Consider the following 17,457-nt stretch of genomic DNA (forward strand, 5'->3'; position numbering starts at 1 on the left):
CAGCGGGAGGAATGGATTTCACCCTGGGAGGGCGATGTGACCTGGGCACCATCGGGTAGGTGCCCTGGCCTCAGTGAAGGAAGAGCGGGGCAGAGTGGGCTGGCGAGGCCAGTGCCCTCCCCTGGGGGGGCCAGGCCCAGCCGGCACGTTCACTGAACACCCACCATGTGCACTCACGGCTGTGAGACAGAGGTCTCTGCCCTGGGCAAAGCCAAGATAAATTAATCATGCGGCGGGTCTGTCAGATGGTGAGACGTGCTCTGGAGGAAAATACAGCAGCAGGGGTGGGCTGGAGGGTGGGCTGGCCAGGGACTGTCACGTGGGAGGTCATTTGAGTGAAGATCTGAAGCGACTGCAGAGGCCTTCATCTGGGTGCCCGGGAGGAATGTTTCCTCCCGCCCGGGATCCCAGGGATCAGGGGAGCCTGTGTGCCGGCCCAGCCCGAGGGAGGGGTGCGGCAGCAGGAGGTGGCCGCCGAGCTGTGGGCTGGGCAGACGGGGGGCGGAGCCCTGGGAGCTGCTGAGTGCTGGCAGGGTGGCAGTCCCACCGCGCTGGTGTCCCCTGGGGAGGCGCCTGGACCCCAGACGGACTTGTCCACGGGCCTCCCCCAGGTCTGGCCTACATCTGCGAGGGCCTCAAGGAGCAGAGGAAGGGGCTGGCGACCCTGGTGCTGTGGAACAACCAGCTCACGCACACGGGCATGGCCTTCCTGGGCATGACGCTGGTGAGTCGCTCGGAGAGGGGAGGGCAGTGCCACGGCCTGGCTCCCAACCCGGTCCTCTTCCACCCGGTGTGGCTCCGAGGCACACTCATCCTTAAGCTTCCAGAACCCCTCACCTGCTCCTGTCGGCCTGCTTGGTCTTCCTTCAGCCCCATCCTCTTTGCCCGAGGAGAGTGGCCCTTCCTCACTCGTCTCTGCGCTCAGCGCTGTGGCCTGGGACTGCGCTTCGTGCCGGGCACGCCTGCTTTGTGTAGAGTTAATGTCTCTGGGAGCCGTCGCCGTCTCTCGGCTTCTTACAGTGCGGTATCTGCAGCGAGTCTGCAGGCACTGGGACTCCTCCCAGGTTGGGAGGACCCAGGCGGGGCCTGTGCCGCATCCTTGGCATGCCAAGGGGCAGAGGTGGCCCGGGCTGTGGGCGCAGGTGGGCTGGATGCTTGGAGGCTGGGGATGCACCAGGCAGCTGGTGCCCGGGGAGGCACTGATGGTGCGAGGGGTGCGGCCCTGAGCATAAGCGTGCTGGCTCTCTCACCTGGCGGCACTGCTGAGCCAGCGTGGCTTTGCCTCTCCTGACTGCTTTCTGGGCCTTTCCTCACTCTCACTGCTGCCCCCTCCAGCCACACACCCAGAGCCTGGAGACGCTGAACCTGGGCCACAACCCCATCGGCAATGAGGGCGTGCGTAACCTCAAGAACGGCCTCATCGGCAACCGCAGCGTGCTGCGCCTCGGCCTGGCCTCCACCAAGCTCACGTGCGAGGGTAGGGTGCAGGGAGGGCTGCGGGCCGGGCTGGGGGCGGCCAGGCGGGCGTGGGCCCGTGGCCAGCCCCTGCGGTCCCCCTCCCAGGCGCGGTGGCAGTGGCGGAGTTCATCGCCGAGAGCCCCCGCCTCCTGAGACTGGACCTTCGGGAGAACGAGATCAAGACGGGCGGGCTCATGGCACTGTCGTTGGCCCTCAAGGTGAACCATTCCCTGCTGCGCCTGGACCTTGACCGTGAGCCCAAGAAGGAGGCGGTGAGCTGGCTTTTCCTGTGGCTGCACGCAGGTTTGGGGGAGCAGGGCCGGCCTGGGGCAACCCCAGGCCCCGCCACAGGGCGGGCGGCCACCCCGAGCCCTAGCCAGGCCACTCCGCCCACAGGTGAAGAGCTTCATCGAGACGCAGAAGGCGCTGCTCGCTGAGATCCAGAATGGCTGCAAGCGCAACTTTGTGCTGGCGCGTGAGCGGGAGGAGAAGGAGCAGCGGCTGCAGCTGTCAGCCTCCATGCCCGAGATCACCGTCACCGAGCCCCAGCCCGGCCAGGAGCCTGGGGACGAGCCCGCCGCCGAGGCGCAGGAGAATGGGGCCCCAGGGCCCGCGCCCGGGCCAGACTCAGACTCAGACTCAGACTCCGAGGGCGAGGACGGGGAGGAGGAGGACGGGGAGAGGGCGGAGGCCCCCTGCCCCGCCCTGGTGCCCCCCACGGACTCCCTGCACCCTGGGGACAGGAGTCCCCCAGGCAGCCCCTCCTCCCTCACCGAGCAGCGCATTTCCGTGTCCAGCCCGGGCCGGGGCCACAAGGTGTTTGTGGTGACCCGGGTGGAGAGTCCACCTGAGAGGGCAGAGCCACCTGTGCCCCCTGCCCCTCCTTCCCCCCCTGCCCCTCCTTGTCCGCCCTCCCCCCCTGCCTTATCCTCCCCGCCGCCCTCACCTGCTCTACCGCCAGCTGCGGCTGTTGGCACTTGGGACCCCGGGTCATCGGAGCCTCAGCCACAGGCAGAGCCGCCTCAGCCAGGGCCACCCCTGCCCAACGGCCTGAAGCCCGAGTTTGCCCTCGCACTGCCCCCAGAGCCACCCCCGGGGCCTGAGGCCAAGACGGGCAGCTGTGGCCTAGAACACGGTGAGGAGAGCTCTGGGGCCGGACAGGGGCCCCTGGGTGCTGTGTGAGCATCCTCAGTTTCCTCCTCTTTAAAATGGCCCTTGATCCTCCGTCCCCACCTGGCTTCCCTCGCACCCCTGAGAGTGCTCCCTAGGGGAGTCACACGTAAGATTTGTCGACTGGAGTCTGATGGTCTCAGTGGTCCCTGGGCCCTGTGCTGCCCTGGGGGGTCTGGCTTGGGCAGGGCTTGTGGGGATGGGCTGGTCCCCACATCCCTGCCCCCTTGACTGGGGGCTCCCCGCCCGCTCTCCCCTCACAGAACTGAGCTGCTCCAAGAACGAGAAGGAGCTCGAGGAGCTGCTTCTGGAAGCCAGTCAGGAATCCGGGCAGGAGACACTGTGACACTTTAGGTGAGCGAGGGCTGGGCCCGGGGCCGGGGCCGGGGCCATGATGGAGCCCTGGCCTGATGGGCCTCCTCATCTCCTCCCCAAGTTCCTTCTTTCCCATCGGTCTTCGATGAGCTGAGGCCGGAGCCCCAAGATCCGCGCACCCCCAGCCCAGTCTTCCTGAGGCCCGGACGCCAGGGGTGTGGGGGCCTTTCTGGGGACCCCCGCCCCCCACAGCAACACTACACAGGGTGCAGGAGCTGCAGGGAGTGGGCCTGCCTGCCCTGACTTAAGCACTTGTATTTATGTGTCCACACTTGGCGCTCGAAGACTCTGGGCTGGGGGTGGATGGAAGGAGGAGAGAGAAAGAGGAGGAGGAGGAGGGGGAGGAAGTCTCCAAGGACTTTGGCCACAAGGCCAGGCCCCTTTTCCAGAGGGCTTGTCTGGCCAGGCTTGCCCTGTACAGGGCAGGAATCCTGGGTGGTGGTGGGGTGGTCCCCCCGTGGCCCTGGGCACAGGTCCAGGCAGGAGGCATGGCTTGGGAGGGCGGTGCGTGACGGTGGTGGTTGGCGGTAGAGCAGCCCCGACAGGGTGGGCGCGGGGCTCGGGGTGGTGGGGGGAGATGGGAGCGGAGGATCAGAGCTTTCTTTTTCTTAAGTGCAATAAATCTATCAGGGAGCTGGGGGGAGCAGCCGGGGCTCTGGAGACCCTGCTGTCCAGGCCACTGGAGGCTGCGCCCTGAGAGGCACTACAGCCCGGTGGGGGGGGGCGTGGGGGGGCGGGGGGGGGAGGGCCTACTCCTGTCGGTGCAATTCTGTTCACACCTTTTCTAATAAACCAGAGCTGGGTGCACCATCTGCCTGCTCTCTGCCTCTGCGGATCCTGGGGCCCTGTGGGGCTTTGGGGCACAGGGAGGGGCGGGCAGGGCCAGACAGCGCCCGGGCCAGGAGCATCTGCTGGGACACGGGCAGGGGCCCCCGGAGGAAAACGAGGCTGGACAGGCGAAAGCCACTTCTTCCCACAACCTTCCCGCCTCGGAGCCGTCCTCCGCGTGTCTGCGCGCCTCTGTCCCATCCAGCTGCCTCACGCACAGTGCTGTTTACACCTGCCTGCCTTCAGAGGGACACACCCCTCAGGCGTCTTCCAGCTTCCGGCCTAGGTCTCAGGGTGATGGATGCAGTGCTCAGGTCAGAGGTCATTCCTCTGCCCCATCACCTGTGGCTCGAGGAGAACAGACGCCAGCCTGTTGTGGTGGCCGAAGACATTCAGGGGTGTGTGTGCCCCCAGCGCTGGAGGGGGGGGTGGCGGGGGGGCTGTGGGGCATTTCTTGGGAATCACAAAACGAGAGAACTCCCCAAAGGGGCAAGGCCCTCTCAGGCACCGCTTCTTTCCCACGTGGGAGGCCAACACGGGGCGGGTAGAGACGCGGTGGGCAGGTTATGGGGATGGCAGTGTCGCTGGCCCAGAGCCCTGGTACCGCTCAGCTCCTGCACAAACCCTGGAGGCTGCCCCCAGCCCCCTGGCATCTGGGATGAACACCTTCCCTACTTCGGCCAGAGTCAGTTTGCTCTTCAGCCACTGGCACCCACCAGTGTCCTAACTGCTCCCAGGACAGTCACCGTTAGGACCCCCGTCAGGGCAGGGCTCAGGGGAGCCATGCACATCAGCCACCCGAGTGTCCCACCCTGCATCCCAGTCCCGAGCTCCGGCCCGCATCGTCCTCCAGCTGGTGCCGCTGGGATTGGGGGTGAGGTGGTGGTGCAACAAGGCCCCCCAGGCTGTCCTTCCTTCAGCCCCCTTCCTGGGAGACTGAGGTGTGTCTCGGGATGGTGAGAAGCCACAGTGTGGTGCCAGGTGGGCGTCCCTCAGAACAGCCCCCACATCTCAATACGTCCTTGGTCGGTTTTAGCTGTTGCCCAGGAACCAACCCCAGTGGCAGCTGTAGGCAGCAGTGTTGGCTGCCCACCCATCATCCCCTTCGCCCTCTGCCTCCACCTCAAGGCTGGGTGATCAACAGGCTGGACTGGGGGGGCTTGGCGTACCTGTCCCTTGGGTGGGGCCTGTGAGGGGCTGGGGGTCTGCTCCCAGCCTCGCCCCTCCCTTGCAGTAAATTTAGCTGCAGGAAGGAACTAGGCCTTTCCAACCCTCCAAGGTTGAATTTCGACCCCTACACACACACAAAGATACGCGAAGTCCTACCCCAGGACCTGAGAGTGGGGCCTTCTTGGGAAACAGTGTGCACAGAGGCACTCAAGTTAAAATGAGGTCAGAGGGTGGGCCCTGATCCAGTGTGACTAGTGTCCTCGTAAACGGGAAATTAGGACACAGACACGCACAGAGGGAAGATAATGTGAAGACCCAGCACTGTGACCACAGAGGACTGGAGTGGTGCAGCCACCAGCCAAGGAACGTGGCCGGCCGGCAGAGCGCCGGAATCTGGGCGAGGCCAGGGGGGACCCCCTGCAGGTTTCAGGGGGTACACAGCCCTGCTGACGTCTGGCCTCCAGAAGTGTGGGAGAATGAGTTCCCATTGTCCTCAGCCACCCAGTGGGTGGGCCCTGGTTGCGGCAGCCGCAGGACACTGAGAGCAGCTCTGCAGGGCTCCCAGTTTTCCGACTCGGGGGTCCTGGATCACAGGGGGGATCCTCTCCACCAAGTATTTTCTTTCCTTCGCCTTCAGCCACCCAGGCATCGCCCGAGCTCATAAAGACACAAGGGGTCTGTCTTAATGCCTGGCTGGACACTGTACCAAATGTTAAAGACGCTGACGACCTAACATAGGAGACATTTATTTTCACGCCCATGGCAGTTCAGGGTCTGGCAGCTGATCTCCCCCCTACGGCTCTGCTGCCCCCTGGGTTCCAGGCGTCCCTGCCTCCAGCGGGCAGATGGGAGCGTGCAGAGGGCAGGCCTGCTGCGTAACTCGTTGCCACGGTCGGGAGGGACGCACAGCACTTTCACTCCCTTATGTCAGTGAGAACCAGCCCCAGGCCTCTCAGCTTCCAGAAAAGCCTCCCACTATGGAGGGGCCGCGAGTGCTGGGGGCCTCACCCAGCCACTCTTCCTGTTTGGGTTTTGTTTTGTTTTTTAATGGTCTCCAAAATCACTATCTTTGGCAGGCACGTGGTCAGAGGCTAAGAGAAACAGGCAACAGTTGGCCACTGCCCGGCACCTTGATACAGGGACCACAGCTCCTCCCTGGGGCTGGGGCTCCTCAGTCCTCTCCTGACCTCCGGCCAAGGCCACGGGTTCGTCTTGTCTGGCAGCACCCACTCCTGGGCCCCGTTTGTTTTCAGCCTGGACCTCAGGTGGTAAAAACAGAAGCCCGAGGCAGACTGGCTTAAGGGAGGCCCGAGGGAAGGGACGTTGGCTCCACGAGCACGTCTCCAGAGACACGGACCTAACAGTGTCCCGAGGCCCCAAGGGGCTCTCCGCGGCGGCTGCTTGTGCAGGCTCTCCCTGCTGTTGGAAAGCATCTCCCAGCAGGTCCAGGTTCATCCCCCCAGCTTAGCCACGCCGGGGTTGGAGAACAGCCTCTGTCCTGACAGCTCCTGTCCATCACAGGCGCGCTCTGCCCTGCAGCCTGTGAAGCAGCCGCTGGCCAGGGGTGTTGGGGTGCCGCGCCCAGCCTTGGAGCCAAGGCACAGGAGGTCAGTCCCCCACCAGGTCGCATAGCCTGAGGGTGGGTGCCTTCGCAGCGCTCTTGGCTCCCTCTGGGTTGTCCCCTCAGCCCTCAGGGCCTTGGCTCAGAGGTCACGCCCTCGACCTTGGGGCACACAGGGTAGGTTAAGTGTGGGTCCTCGCTCCCCCACAAGACTGGGCCTGCCACAGCCCTGAGTGTGTGGCTCTTTGACCAATGAGGAGCGGGAAGCTGCCTGGAGGAGTGACACACGCATCCTAGGTCTCTGTCCCACTGGTGGAAGAGGAAGGTGGGGAGCTGGGCAGGCAGAGTCCAGCCCTGGGGAAAGCCACAGCTCGGCCTGGCTCTAGCTCCGACTCTGTATGGCCTACACATGCCCCCTCTCTGCGCCTCAACTTCCCTGTCTTTGTCAAAGGGTTCATCAGGTGGCCCTTAAGTGGCCCTGGAGTGACTCGTAAGGCAGGCACCCCTGGATAGTGACTTGTCTGCCCGCCCCACTGGCTAAGGTGCCATTGAGGCCTAATTAACCCATTATGGGGGGGTGGAGCCACCCCGAGAGTGGAACGGCCCGCTGAGGTCACCGGGGACACCACCCTCGGAAATGCCAGCTCCTGCCCTGCCCACAGAGGGACAGGCTAGGGCATGGGGACAAGGACCCAATGCCCTGAGGCCTGGGTGCTCTCCATTGCCTGAGTCAACTGCACATCCGTTCTTCATCTCCCCTGCCTGGTGGCCTCGCCCGCCGCCCCCACAGCCCCTCCTGCCACCAAGGATGCCAGCTGAGGCTGAGCAACTCCCTGGGGCTGAAGCGGGCTTGGCAGGACGGGGCAGCCTGGTTCCCAGCGCTCGCTGAGCCGGGGAGACCGCGGCACGAAGACCACTGGGGGCTTTCACACCTTGATTTATTGCACTTGAACCCTGAGTTCCTCACTGGGCCTTCTGTGTGGTTTTTAGACCGGGTACTGACACACTGCCGTGCTCCTGGTGGCTGCTGCCAGCAGCTTTCTCCAGCTCACAGGTTCACCTGGGGAATGTGGCCACAACAGGTTGCAGTCTGTGGACCTTGGGCCCCATCTACCCTCATCTGGGGGAACAGAGCTGTGGCCTCCTGCTGGCCCCCAAGTCCTCCATTCAAGGCCCACCTGGGTTGGATTCCCCCTGAGGGAGGGGCGCTCAGGCCATGGTCCTTGGCTTGCCCCCGTGTGCCCGGTCCCGGGGGTGGCGGGCTTCGTTGCCTTGTGCAGGGGCGTGCCCTGCAGTGTGGCCTGACACAGCCGCCCGAGGGGAGTTGGCTCCAGTGGTGGCGTGGGGGTCGTCGCCAGCATGGGACTTGGGCGGCTCAGGCGGCTTGAGCGCGCTGACAGCCCGGATGAGGCCCATGCGGCGGCGGATGGAGTGGTCCAGGTTGACGGTGCAGCGCAGCAGGCTCTGCGCCTCCCTCACCGTGAAGGGGAAGTCGGCGCCCAGGAAGCGCTCGAAAAGTTCGGGGTCGCCGTCCAGGTCGAGCACGTTCTGCAACGCCTTGGTCATAGTGTGCAGCTCGCAGCTGTTGTCGCAGAACACGTCCCAGAGGCGCGCGCTGGCCTCGGGCGCGCCCCCGGCCTGCTGCCGGTCCTCCAGGCACTGCAGCGCCCAGCTGAGGCGGCACGGCCACTGGTTGGCCAGCACGACCCACGCCACGGCCTGGCGCGGCGTGGGGCCCCCGAAGCTGCCCTGCTGCTGCTGCAGCAGGCGCACGGTGATGGGCACGGTGTTGACGATGCGCCGCATGGACACCACGTTGTCGGGCACGTACTCGTAGAGGCAGTCGCGCTCGTCGTGCAGGCAGAAGAGAGCCTCCTGGATGCGGCGCGCCGCCTCGGCGTCGATGCGGCCCTGCGCGCGCTCGCCCCCCGCCTGCGTCTCCCCCTCCAGGAGCTCCTCGCCCTCGCCGCCCGCGCCCCCGCACGGCGGCCGCAGCTTGCGCGTCAGCTCGCGGTAGAGCAGGTCGTCGCGGCTCTGCACGGCGTCGTGCAGGAACCGCAGCTTGGTGCGGCGGCCCATGATGGGCACGGAGAAGGGCAGCGTGACGGTGCGGTTGAGGAAGAGGTAGCCGTTGTCGGCCGTGCCCTTCATGGAGCCGGCGTTCTCCAGGCACGCGGCCAGGATGCTGGGGTCCACCACCAGGATGAAGATGAAGGGCGCGTGGCTGTCGGACAGCAGCGTGTTCATGGCGTTGAGCACGCCCACCACGCGCTCAGGGTAGCACGTGTCCAGCCCGGTGACCTCGAGCACGACGCGCAGCCGGCGCCGCTGGTAGATCTCCAGGAAGCACAGGAAGTCGGTGAGCAGCTCCACCTCCTTCTTCACCTCGCACATGAAGCCCAGCTGGCTGCCGAACTTCTCGCGCGACACCAGCCGCTCGATCTTCTTGCGCTGGCTCACGAACAGGTGCTTGCCCACCGAGTACACGGCCATGAGCAGCCCCGAGCCCGACAGCGTGGTGGCCGCGCCGCCGAACACGCGCAGCAGGCTGGCGCCGCCGTGGCCCGGCGCGCGGGCGCCCACCGACAGGTAGAGCAGGCCCACCCCCAGGCACAGCGCGGCCAGCAGCGCCAGCAGCGCCAGGCACACGCGGAGCCGGCAGTGCCACTCGCGCTGGCAGAGGCCCGGCGACGTGCCCGGCTTGTTGCCCAGCACCGAGTACACGCTGAAGGGCAGCGCGCCGTAGTGGTGGCGGATGCCCTCGCACAGCGTGGTCACCAGGCCGGCCCACAGCTTGTCGGTGCCCGCGTACTGCCAGGCGCTGAAGCGGATGAACAGGAACTTCACGTTCTTGCGCCGCAGGTGCACCTCGGTGATGACAGGCCGCAGGAACACCAGGTACCACAGCAGCTGCGGGAAGCCCCAGCCGCGCACCGACCGCGGCCGCCACTGCACGCGCCGCAGCTCCTCGGCCTCGCGCTGCTCCGCCTCCTGCTGCATCAGCGCTGCGGGGGGGGGGGGGGCGGGGACCGCGTGAGCGGCGGGCGCGGGGGGCGGGGCCTGGATCTGAGCCCGGGAGCCGGGGCAGGGGCGCCAGGAGACGCCAGGAGCCGGGCTTGGGGGCTTGGACCGAAGAGGTCTGAGGGCGAGGCCGAGGGTCGGGGTGGGCAGAAGTCGGGGAGAGAGGGGGCGGGGAAGGCTGTGAGGGATTAAAGGATGCACGCGAGGTGCTGAGGAAGAGAAGTGAGGGGCAGCTAGGGTGTCACAGCCCTGGTCTGAGATTCCTGGCTTCCTGGTCCTCCTCCTCCTCAGGCAGCTCTCAGCTCAGCCCGTCTCCTCCTCCAGGAAGCCCTCCCTGATCCCCAGGCCCTGCCCACTCCGGGTCGTCACTGTCTGGGGACAGGTCTGTCTCCTGCGCCAGACCGTGAGTCCAGGAAGGGCAGGTCCCTGGTTATCTTGGTTACCCGGCGGCCCCTGGGCACGCAGGAAGTGCTGGGGGAACGTCTGAAGGATGGGACCTGAGAGGTTGGAGCAGGATGTGCCTGCTCGGAGGTCGGTGAAGGAGTGAGTGGGCAGGCGTGGGAGTCAGCGGGCACAGAGGAGCTCCTGCGCTGTTTCCTTGTTCCTTACAGCCTAATCTTTCCCCTCCCATGATCCCGTCTGTAGTTGACAACAAAGGGCAGACGTGGGCTTCTTTAGCAGATGCTCAGCAGGGCTCGCACACGGAAATGAGTCACCTCCAGCCCCCTGGCCACCACTGCGGCTGGGGTCTGAGCTCTGGCAGGGTTTGAACCAGGTCCGCCCAGCTGTGGAACCTGGCCAGGTTTCAGCTCCTGTCCTCAGTGAACATCTCTCTGTTGGGGGTCTTGTGGGGGCCAGGGCCAGGGCTGAGGAGAAGAAATGGGTCCCAGGGGGCACAGAGGACAGTAGGGACTTGGCAGGAGCTGGCAGCCTCGGTGAGGAACCTGGTCTTTCTCCCAAGGGTGCTGGGGAGCCATAGAAGGCTTTTGAGCAGGGGAAGGACAGGGCCAGATCTGTATCTTCGAAAGATTCCTTGAAGTGGTTTTGGTGGGGGTGGGGGGTGACACCGGAGGCCAGGAGGCCAGAGAGGAAACTGGAGCAGGGACCCGGGGTCGGAGGCCGGGGGCGGGGGGAGGGACCTGGTTAATGCTGACTTTTGGGCACCTGGACTGGGGCAGCCTGGCCTCAGGGGCGAGCTGGTCTTGGAGAAGCCCGGGGCTGGGAGGGACAGAGGCCTCAGTCCCTTCCTCCCCCTCCCCCAGCGCACGCCGATCCTCACCAGTGATCTTGTCCAGCATCATGTGCAGGCGGCAGCCGAAGGAGGCGTAGAAACCCACCGTCACGGGGACAGGCACGTGGCAGAGGGTCTTGGCCAGGCAGCTGCAGTAGACGTCATCCTCTGTCAGGATATCTGGGGGCCGGGGTTGGGGAGGGGGTGGAGGTGGGGAAATGGAGTCAGTGAGGCTGCCTGGGCTCCACCCTCCTCCCCGTCTGCCCTCCAGAGCACCCCCTCAGCCCCTCCCTGCACCGGCTCTCCCCTCCCTGACTCCCCGAGGTGACTCCCGGTCAAGCCTCGGATGAAGGGAAGTTTCTGCGGCTGCCGGCAGCCCCCTGTTCCAGGGCCAGCTGTGCCCTCCTGACCTCCAGGGGGAGCTGAGCCCCAGATCCGCCAGGTAAAGACTGGGAGGCTCCCCCGCCAGGCCCCCACCCAGAGGCCTGTGGGAACTTGGCTGCCCTGGCCCTAGGTCACTAGGCTCAGCCACCAGCCCGTGATTGACCTGGGAAAGTCCCATAGCTTTTCTTGGGACTCGAGGCTCTCAGATGCTTGAGACACCACTTTCCACGCTAGGAAGTTGCACGTGTCAGCTCCCACCTGCCCTGCTAGCCTGGCTCCAGTGTGAACAGCCACCACAGGATCCTCTCAGCTCCCGCCACCCTCACCTGGACCTCTCTCCCTCTGCATGACCCCATGCCCACGAGTCACGAATCCTGCCCGAGCCCAGGCAGACCTGCCTTCTGGTCCTGCCCCACCACGTCCCCCTGTTTTCTCCGCGTGACCCGGGCAGAGCAATGCCTCTGGAAGGCCTAGTCCCCTCTTCTGGAGGGTGGGATGCCAAAGGGTCTGACCAGGGGCGGCCCTCGGTCAATGCCACGTTCCAGAATGGCCGTTTAGGGCATAGATCCCCGCTTAAGTCCCGCACCATGCACCATGCGCAGGCACTACCATGTCTACTCTGCAGAGGGCGCCCTGCCCCGGGGCCCCACTGAGCACCACTCCCTGGGGGGCACCGGGCCAGCCTCACAGTGTGTGATGGGGATGTCACGCCCACTTTCCCAGAGGCCTCATGGGCTGCAGGATCCAGCCCTTATCCACCGAGGGCCGGCCCTAGGCCTGGGGGCACAGCCGGGAGGGCAGGAGGAGGACTGGGGACAAGGTGGGCTGAGGCGGTGGCCCCGGCGGAGCTGACCTGCTCACTGGGGGACTTCACCTGGTTCAGCCTCTACTTCCCTGTGTGTGAAATGGGCTTATGTGGCCCGGAGGCTCCAGAGCAGGGCTGTGTGCCGACCTGGAGCCGGAGTCCCTGCTCAGCTGTGGCTCTGCTTTCCACCCAGACCTGGAAACCGGCCATGTGTCCCCACCTCCGCTGCCACCTCTCTGGTCAGGCCACCAGCACCTCCTGCCCGCACTCCTGCTTCCCGCCCTTGCCTCCCATGGTCCATTCCTGCTGCATCCCCACTCAGCTCCCGGCCCTGCCTGCCGCCCTCTCCCGCTCACTCCCTCCGCTCCAGCCACACTGACCCCCTCGCTGTCCTTGAACAGGCCACCTCAGTCTGCCTTTGCTGATGCTGCTGCCCCTTCCTTGGGAGAACCGCCCCATCTTTGCTTATCTGTCGCCTTAAACGAGGCCTCGCCTGATGACCCTATTTAATTTGTAAGCCCCAGTGCTCCCTACCTCCTCTCCCTGCTTTGTCTTTCCCCAACGTGATTATCACCCAGGGACACACTTTTACACTTTCCCTGCTTGTTTGCCATCCCTGTCTCCCCCCACTGCCCGTAGAACATGAGCTCCATGAGGGCAGCCATCTGTCAGCCCTGCACCCTGCTGCCCGCCCCACGAGAAGACAGCTTGGCACCCACTGCAGGCGTCCAGTACTCAGTCGGGGAATGAATGAATGAATGAATGGGGTGCGTGGGTCTCTCTCTTCGCTGTGCTGCTCTCTCCATCCCCCAGGCCGCTCCCTACCTCTTGCTCTCTTGCCCCGTCTCCCCCACACCAGAGCTAGCCAGCAAGCTGGCGCTTGTCACCCCTGCCCAAGTCCTCCGTGGCCTGCTGGGCCAGAGAGGGAGGGCTGGGAAGAGAGAAAGCAGAGCCAGGGTGTCAGTGGAGGGAGACTGCCGGGCTCCGGGCACAGGCCTGGCCCGGAAGCCTTGCATCCCAACAGGTGACACAGAGGCGGCCCCCCTCCCCGAGGCCCAGGGTCAGGGACGAGCGCCCGCCCAGACACGGCCCAGAGCCAGGGGTGAGGAGGGCAGGCCCCAGGCCCGGGTGGGCAGAGAGGCAGCAGGCACAGAGCCAGGGAGACTGGGTGAGCACCGGAGCTGTAGGAGGTGAAGAGGCCGAAGGCTGGTGGGGCAGGCAGGGGCCGGGCGGCAGAGGGCCGGCTGGGCTGCAGGAGGGCGCCGGCGGTAGAGCGCAGGCCGGGGCTGCTGCTGGCCGTGGCGGGTGCCGCGGTGGCTGAGGTGGTGGGCGCGGGGGGCAGCTGGGGGGCGCTGGCCGGTCCCATGGGGGCAGTGGCGGTTGCAGGCGGCCCCTTCTGGGCCCCGTGAACCGGGCAGAGCCGCTGCCGCAGGGGGCTGGGAGGTGGAGGCTGGGGCTGCCACTGCTGCTGCTGCAGGATGGGGGGCAGGGGGGCCCTGACACAGCCCTCCTGGCTGTGGTAGGCCAGCTGCCAGCGCACCTTGCGGGGTGGCCGGCAGGGCCTGTGGGCTCCAGGGGCCGCTGGGTCACAGCACCTCTGGTGACAGCATCCTGGAAGGAAGGAAGTGGGGTGACTGGGCCTGGGTCCTGGCCCCTGGAGGGCACTGGCAGGAAGCAGGCCAGGTCTTCAGGTGGAGGCTGGGGCTGATCCCTCAGCTGAGGCCCAGAGAAGTCAGAGAAAAAACGAGGAGGGGTGGGGGGCGGCGGGGCTCTGTGCTTTCCCACGGGTGGGGGAACAGGTGCAGGGGCTGGAGAGGGGCGATGCCCTGGCCACCCCAAAGTCCTCAGTCCTTGGGGGGGGTCCCCACGGGGGTGGACTGAGAGGGATCCATCGGGAGCTGACCTGGTTGGTCTACAGGAGGCTGGAGCGATGGGAGGTGGCCGTGGAGAGGGGACAGGGTGGGGACTGGGAAGAAGGAGGGTGGGCCCGAGCCCAGAAGGCTGAATCGGCCCTAATGGGAGGTAACTGCCCCCTCCCCACCCCGAGCACCCGCCATCACAGCCTCACTCATACACACTCAGTAGGGGGGGGCTCCCTCTCCCACCCCTCCTTCCCACCACACTGCTCCCCCCAGAGTGGGGGGCAGTCTCCGCATGCCTGGCAATTTGCAGCAGGGGAACTCTTCCCACACTGGGGGAAGCGGCAGGCCAGCTGGGCATCCCCAGCCCAGGCTCCCACCTTTGGCCCCCCACAGGCCTGTAGTCCCCCCCCTGCCTGTGACCTCTGTGCAGAAGCCTCTGTGGGGGTCCTGGTGATGCTTCCTTCCTGAGGTTCTCTTTCCACTCCCCCATCCACTCAGCAGCCCCCACTCACAGGCCTCTCCCCACCAGGAACCCCCCAAACTGAACCCCTACCTTTTTGGTGCCCCAACTCCGGGTCCAAGAAGTAGCACTCGGTGGGGGTACCGGGGGGCAGGGCACCCTTGGCAAAGTGGACCGTGTAATGCTTGTGCATGGTGGTGGGGGGCCTGCTGGGGGGAGGGAGAGAGTGGGCTCAGCACCCAGCCCCCTCGAGCACCAGCGGCAGAGAGCCCACCCCCAGGACGGCTCCCTGTGACCTGGGACAGTGAGAGACCGTGTCCACCAGCTTGGGGTCCTGGCGAGACCCCAGTAAAAGGGAGAGGTTGGGAGGGAGGACGGATGAAGGATGGAGAGCGGCTGTGGGGGTCGGGGGCTGATTTGAGGTGGGTGAGACGGACTGTTTAGGAGCGCCTGGGAGTTCCTAAGAGGCCAGGACAATGGGGTGCTGAGCCGATGTGGGCTGGGGTACCGTGGGAGCCAGCAGGTGGCTGGGTAAAATTCGGGGGGATTAGGTATTGGGGGGATGCACCGTGGGAGGGGAGGGCTGGTGCCGTTTGAAGGGACGTGAAAGCAGCACGCTGGGAGCCGGGGGCAGCGAGCAACGGAGTGGCTGAAATTTCAGGGCTGGGGATATTCGGGGACTGAATGAGGGGATGGAGGGAGGGGAATTCTGGGGGAGCAAATGGAATCGATGGTGCAATTTGGGGAGAGGCTCAGCGAACTCGGGGTGAGATGGGTGCACTGGGTTTAAAACGCAAAGAGCCAAGAGCAGAAGGGAGGAAAGGATGCTGTCCGGAGGGCGGGACAAGTGAGGCCGAGGGGCAGGGGAAACTCAGGGGGTGAGGGTCTGGGCTCAGTGGGGGCGGGGGATCCGGCGTGTGGCCCCTGCAAGCCGCCCTCCCCCCCGGCCTGGGGTCCCCCGTACCTGATGGCAGCCTCGCGGCCCCAGCTCCCTGCCGGCTGAGCTGCTGTACCTGCCCTCCGCTGTCAGCGCAGGCCCGACTGCTGAGGCCCCGGAGCTGGGAGTCGAGCTGCCCGACCGGTTTGCCCGTCCTGTCCCCGCCCCTTCCCCAGAAAGCCCGCCCTGTCCTGTCCCGTGCTCTGCTCTCGAGGACTGGGGGCTGCACCCCGGGTAAGGGATGGGGATGGTCGGGCGGGAGCTGCCGGAAGGTCTACGGGGCCAGCCCCTGGGCACTTCTGCCGTGGGAGGGCAGGAAGCTGGGATGCAGATGAAGAGCCCAGGATCGAGAGAAGAAACAGTACCTGGTTCAGATGCCAGCTCCTCCAGGGCCCAGCTGTGTGACCTTGGGCAAGTGACTTCACCTGTCTGAGCCTCAGCTTCCTCATTGCTGAGCAGGCCGGTGTCGAGGCCCGCCTCTCAGAGTTGTCAGGAGTCTGCTGAGCATAGGCTGGCACTGGGCAGCGACAGCGGTGGCACCTGCCGGGCTGACTGACCCACTTGCTAGGCTGCTCTAGATGCTTCACGTGTCACGACAACGACACACACGATGAACGCTTCCCAGGAGTCACGCACAGTGGCCACGCTTTTCCTGCAGTAGCCCCGTCCTTCCTCGCCCTGCCCCCGTGCCAGGGGTGATGCCCACTTTGCAGATGAGAGACCGAGGCCCGGAAAGGTGTGGTCCTTCGCACCAGGTCACGGGGAGGCAGAGCGGGGCTCTGGAACAGGGAGTGGTGGTGCTCTGCCCGCTGCCAGCTGAGTGTGTGTAGGGGGCTACCTGCAGACCTCCTTGCAGAGGTGAGGGCAGGGAGGCGGCCTCCGCTCTGCAGGGTCCTGTCTCTCTGCAGCCCGGGGAGAGGGGTGACCTGATGGCGATGGGGAGGCAACCAGAGAACAGCACCTAGGACAAGCCTCAGGACAGAAGGGGACCCTCTGGCCCTCTAGGACACCCCTCTGGGGGTCCCACCCGGGTGACCGAACACTGCCTCTGTAGCCAGGGCTCGGCCCCCTTCCCTCCCTGGGTCCAGGCCTGTCTCTCCTGCCCCAGGCCTTCAAGCCACTTCTCCTGGGGAGGCTTCCTCCTTGTCCTCCACCAGTTCGGGACTGTGTCCCCCGCGCCGAGCAGCCCCCACCACCCAGGCCACCAGGGAGGCAGGGCCGGTGCGCCTGAGTAGGGGAACCTCCAGGACGGGCCCATGAGCTTCTCGAGGGCAGCACTGGGCCGGTCCCCCACTGCCCATGTGCACAGTGTAGCTAAGCAGCCACAATTCATTCGGGAAACATCTGCCAGGCTCTGCACCGGGCAGCGCCACCACCCAGAGGAGGGATCCTGAGGGACCCAAGAGGAAGTGCGTCGGAACATAAACAAGTCAACACCACAGGGCAGGAGGCTGGGCAGGAGTCCGCCCAGGGCTGCAGGCACAGAGCCCGTGAGTAACCCCTGCAGTGGGCGCGGAGGCCAGCAGAGGCCATGACTACTGGACAGGAAGAGGGAGCAGAAGCTTGGAGAGTGGGTCAGGGTGGGTGGCCCAGCAGGGAACATGTGTGCAAAGGCACCAAGGCGGGCCAGGGAACAGGGACCTGCTGTGTGGGCTGGGAGGGGCAGGCCCAGGCAGGGCCCGACGGGCAGTCTGCACTGAACTCCGCAGAGGCTGAGGAGCCCCCATCCCTGGGGGTGTTTTAAGCAAGGAGACCCTTCGTCATCCCATGCAGGTCTCACTCCAGCCTTGCTTGTCAGCTCTGAGGGGCTATTTACCCACGTCAGGCAGCAGGTGGCAGGGCCCAGGTGCGGGATGCCCCCAGATGCTATGAATGTAAACAGGGAGGGGGTGGGGGGAGTGAGGGCAGGGAGGCCACACTGTCCAGGGACCAGTCAGCTGGGCCACTGTTCTGGGTATGACTCTCGTCTGCCAGGCACGTGAAATGTGTATGCAAGTGTGTGTGGGGGGAACGAGGGTGTCTGGCCCATTTTCCCTCTCCGTCCGTCCTTGAGTCCTGGCAGCCCCCTGCCCTGCTCCCTGGGGAGAGGTCCATTCTGTGCACCCCGCTGGGCAGAAGGCAGCCCCAGGCTTGTTGACACTGGGGGGGCCACCAGTGCCGGGGCCACTGTCCCCTAGCCAGGGGTGCAGCAAGCT

General features: G+C 65.7%; 2 protein-coding genes across 4 annotated transcripts in view; one reads left to right on the forward strand and one right to left on the reverse strand.

Annotated features, from left to right (window-relative positions):
* PPP1R37 (protein phosphatase 1 regulatory subunit 37) overlaps positions 1 to 3,810 on the forward strand; it is a 39,916-nt gene extending 36,106 nt beyond the window's left edge. The window contains exons 8-13 of the mRNA XM_023649883.2: positions 612 to 724; positions 1,336 to 1,477; positions 1,564 to 1,730; positions 1,855 to 2,593; positions 2,892 to 2,982; positions 3,065 to 3,810. Of these exons, the coding sequence (XP_023505651.1) occupies positions 612 to 724; positions 1,336 to 1,477; positions 1,564 to 1,730; positions 1,855 to 2,593; positions 2,892 to 2,974 (1,244 nt within the window). The 3' untranslated portion in view covers positions 2,975 to 2,982; positions 3,065 to 3,810. The remainder of the gene's footprint in view (positions 1 to 611; positions 725 to 1,335; positions 1,478 to 1,563; positions 1,731 to 1,854; positions 2,594 to 2,891; positions 2,983 to 3,064) is intronic.
* Positions 3,811 to 5,727: 1,917 nt separating this feature from the next.
* Positions 5,728 to 15,413, reverse strand: NKPD1 (NTPase KAP family P-loop domain containing 1). Of its 3 annotated transcripts, XM_023649882.2 has the most exons (5): positions 15,290 to 15,413; positions 14,419 to 14,534; positions 13,180 to 13,614; positions 10,863 to 10,994; positions 5,728 to 9,567 (listed from the first exon to the last, which is right to left on the reverse strand). In XM_023649882.2, the coding sequence occupies exons 2-5, from the start codon at positions 14,516 to 14,518 to the stop codon at positions 7,772 to 7,774; spliced, it is 2,463 nt and encodes an 820-aa protein (XP_023505650.2). In that variant the 5' UTR covers positions 14,519 to 14,534; positions 15,290 to 15,413; the 3' UTR covers positions 5,728 to 7,771. The 3 variants fall into 3 exon arrangements, with proteins under 3 accessions (XP_023505650.2, XP_070079118.1, XP_070079119.1); XM_070223017.1 differs by lacking the exon at positions 13,180 to 13,614; XM_070223018.1 differs by lacking the exons at positions 13,180 to 13,614; positions 15,290 to 15,413 and having other exon boundaries at positions 14,419 to 14,645.
* Positions 15,414 to 17,457: the final 2,044 nt, after the last annotated feature.

The sequence above is a fragment of the Equus caballus genome, chromosome 10 (genome assembly GCF_041296265.1).
Source record: "Equus caballus isolate H_3958 breed thoroughbred chromosome 10, TB-T2T, whole genome shotgun sequence".
Taxonomy (NCBI): domain Eukaryota; kingdom Metazoa; phylum Chordata; class Mammalia; order Perissodactyla; family Equidae; genus Equus; species Equus caballus.

What these genes read in the sequence shown, in the direction of transcription:
- NKPD1 (XM_023649882.2), bottom strand. Translation starts at nt 14,518, where the DNA reads ATGCACAAGCATTACACGGTCCACTTTGCCAAGGGTGCCCTGCCCCCC. An exon ending in CTTCACCTCCTACAGCTCCG is followed by an intron (nt 10,995 to 13,179) that starts GTGCTCACCCAG and finishes CCCGGCCCCCAG; the next exon opens with ATATCCTGACAGAGGATGAC. An exon ending in GATGCTGGACAAGATCACTG is followed by an intron (nt 9,568 to 10,862) that starts GTGAGGATCGGC and finishes CCCCCCCCGCAG; the next exon opens with CGCTGATGCAGCAGGAGGCG.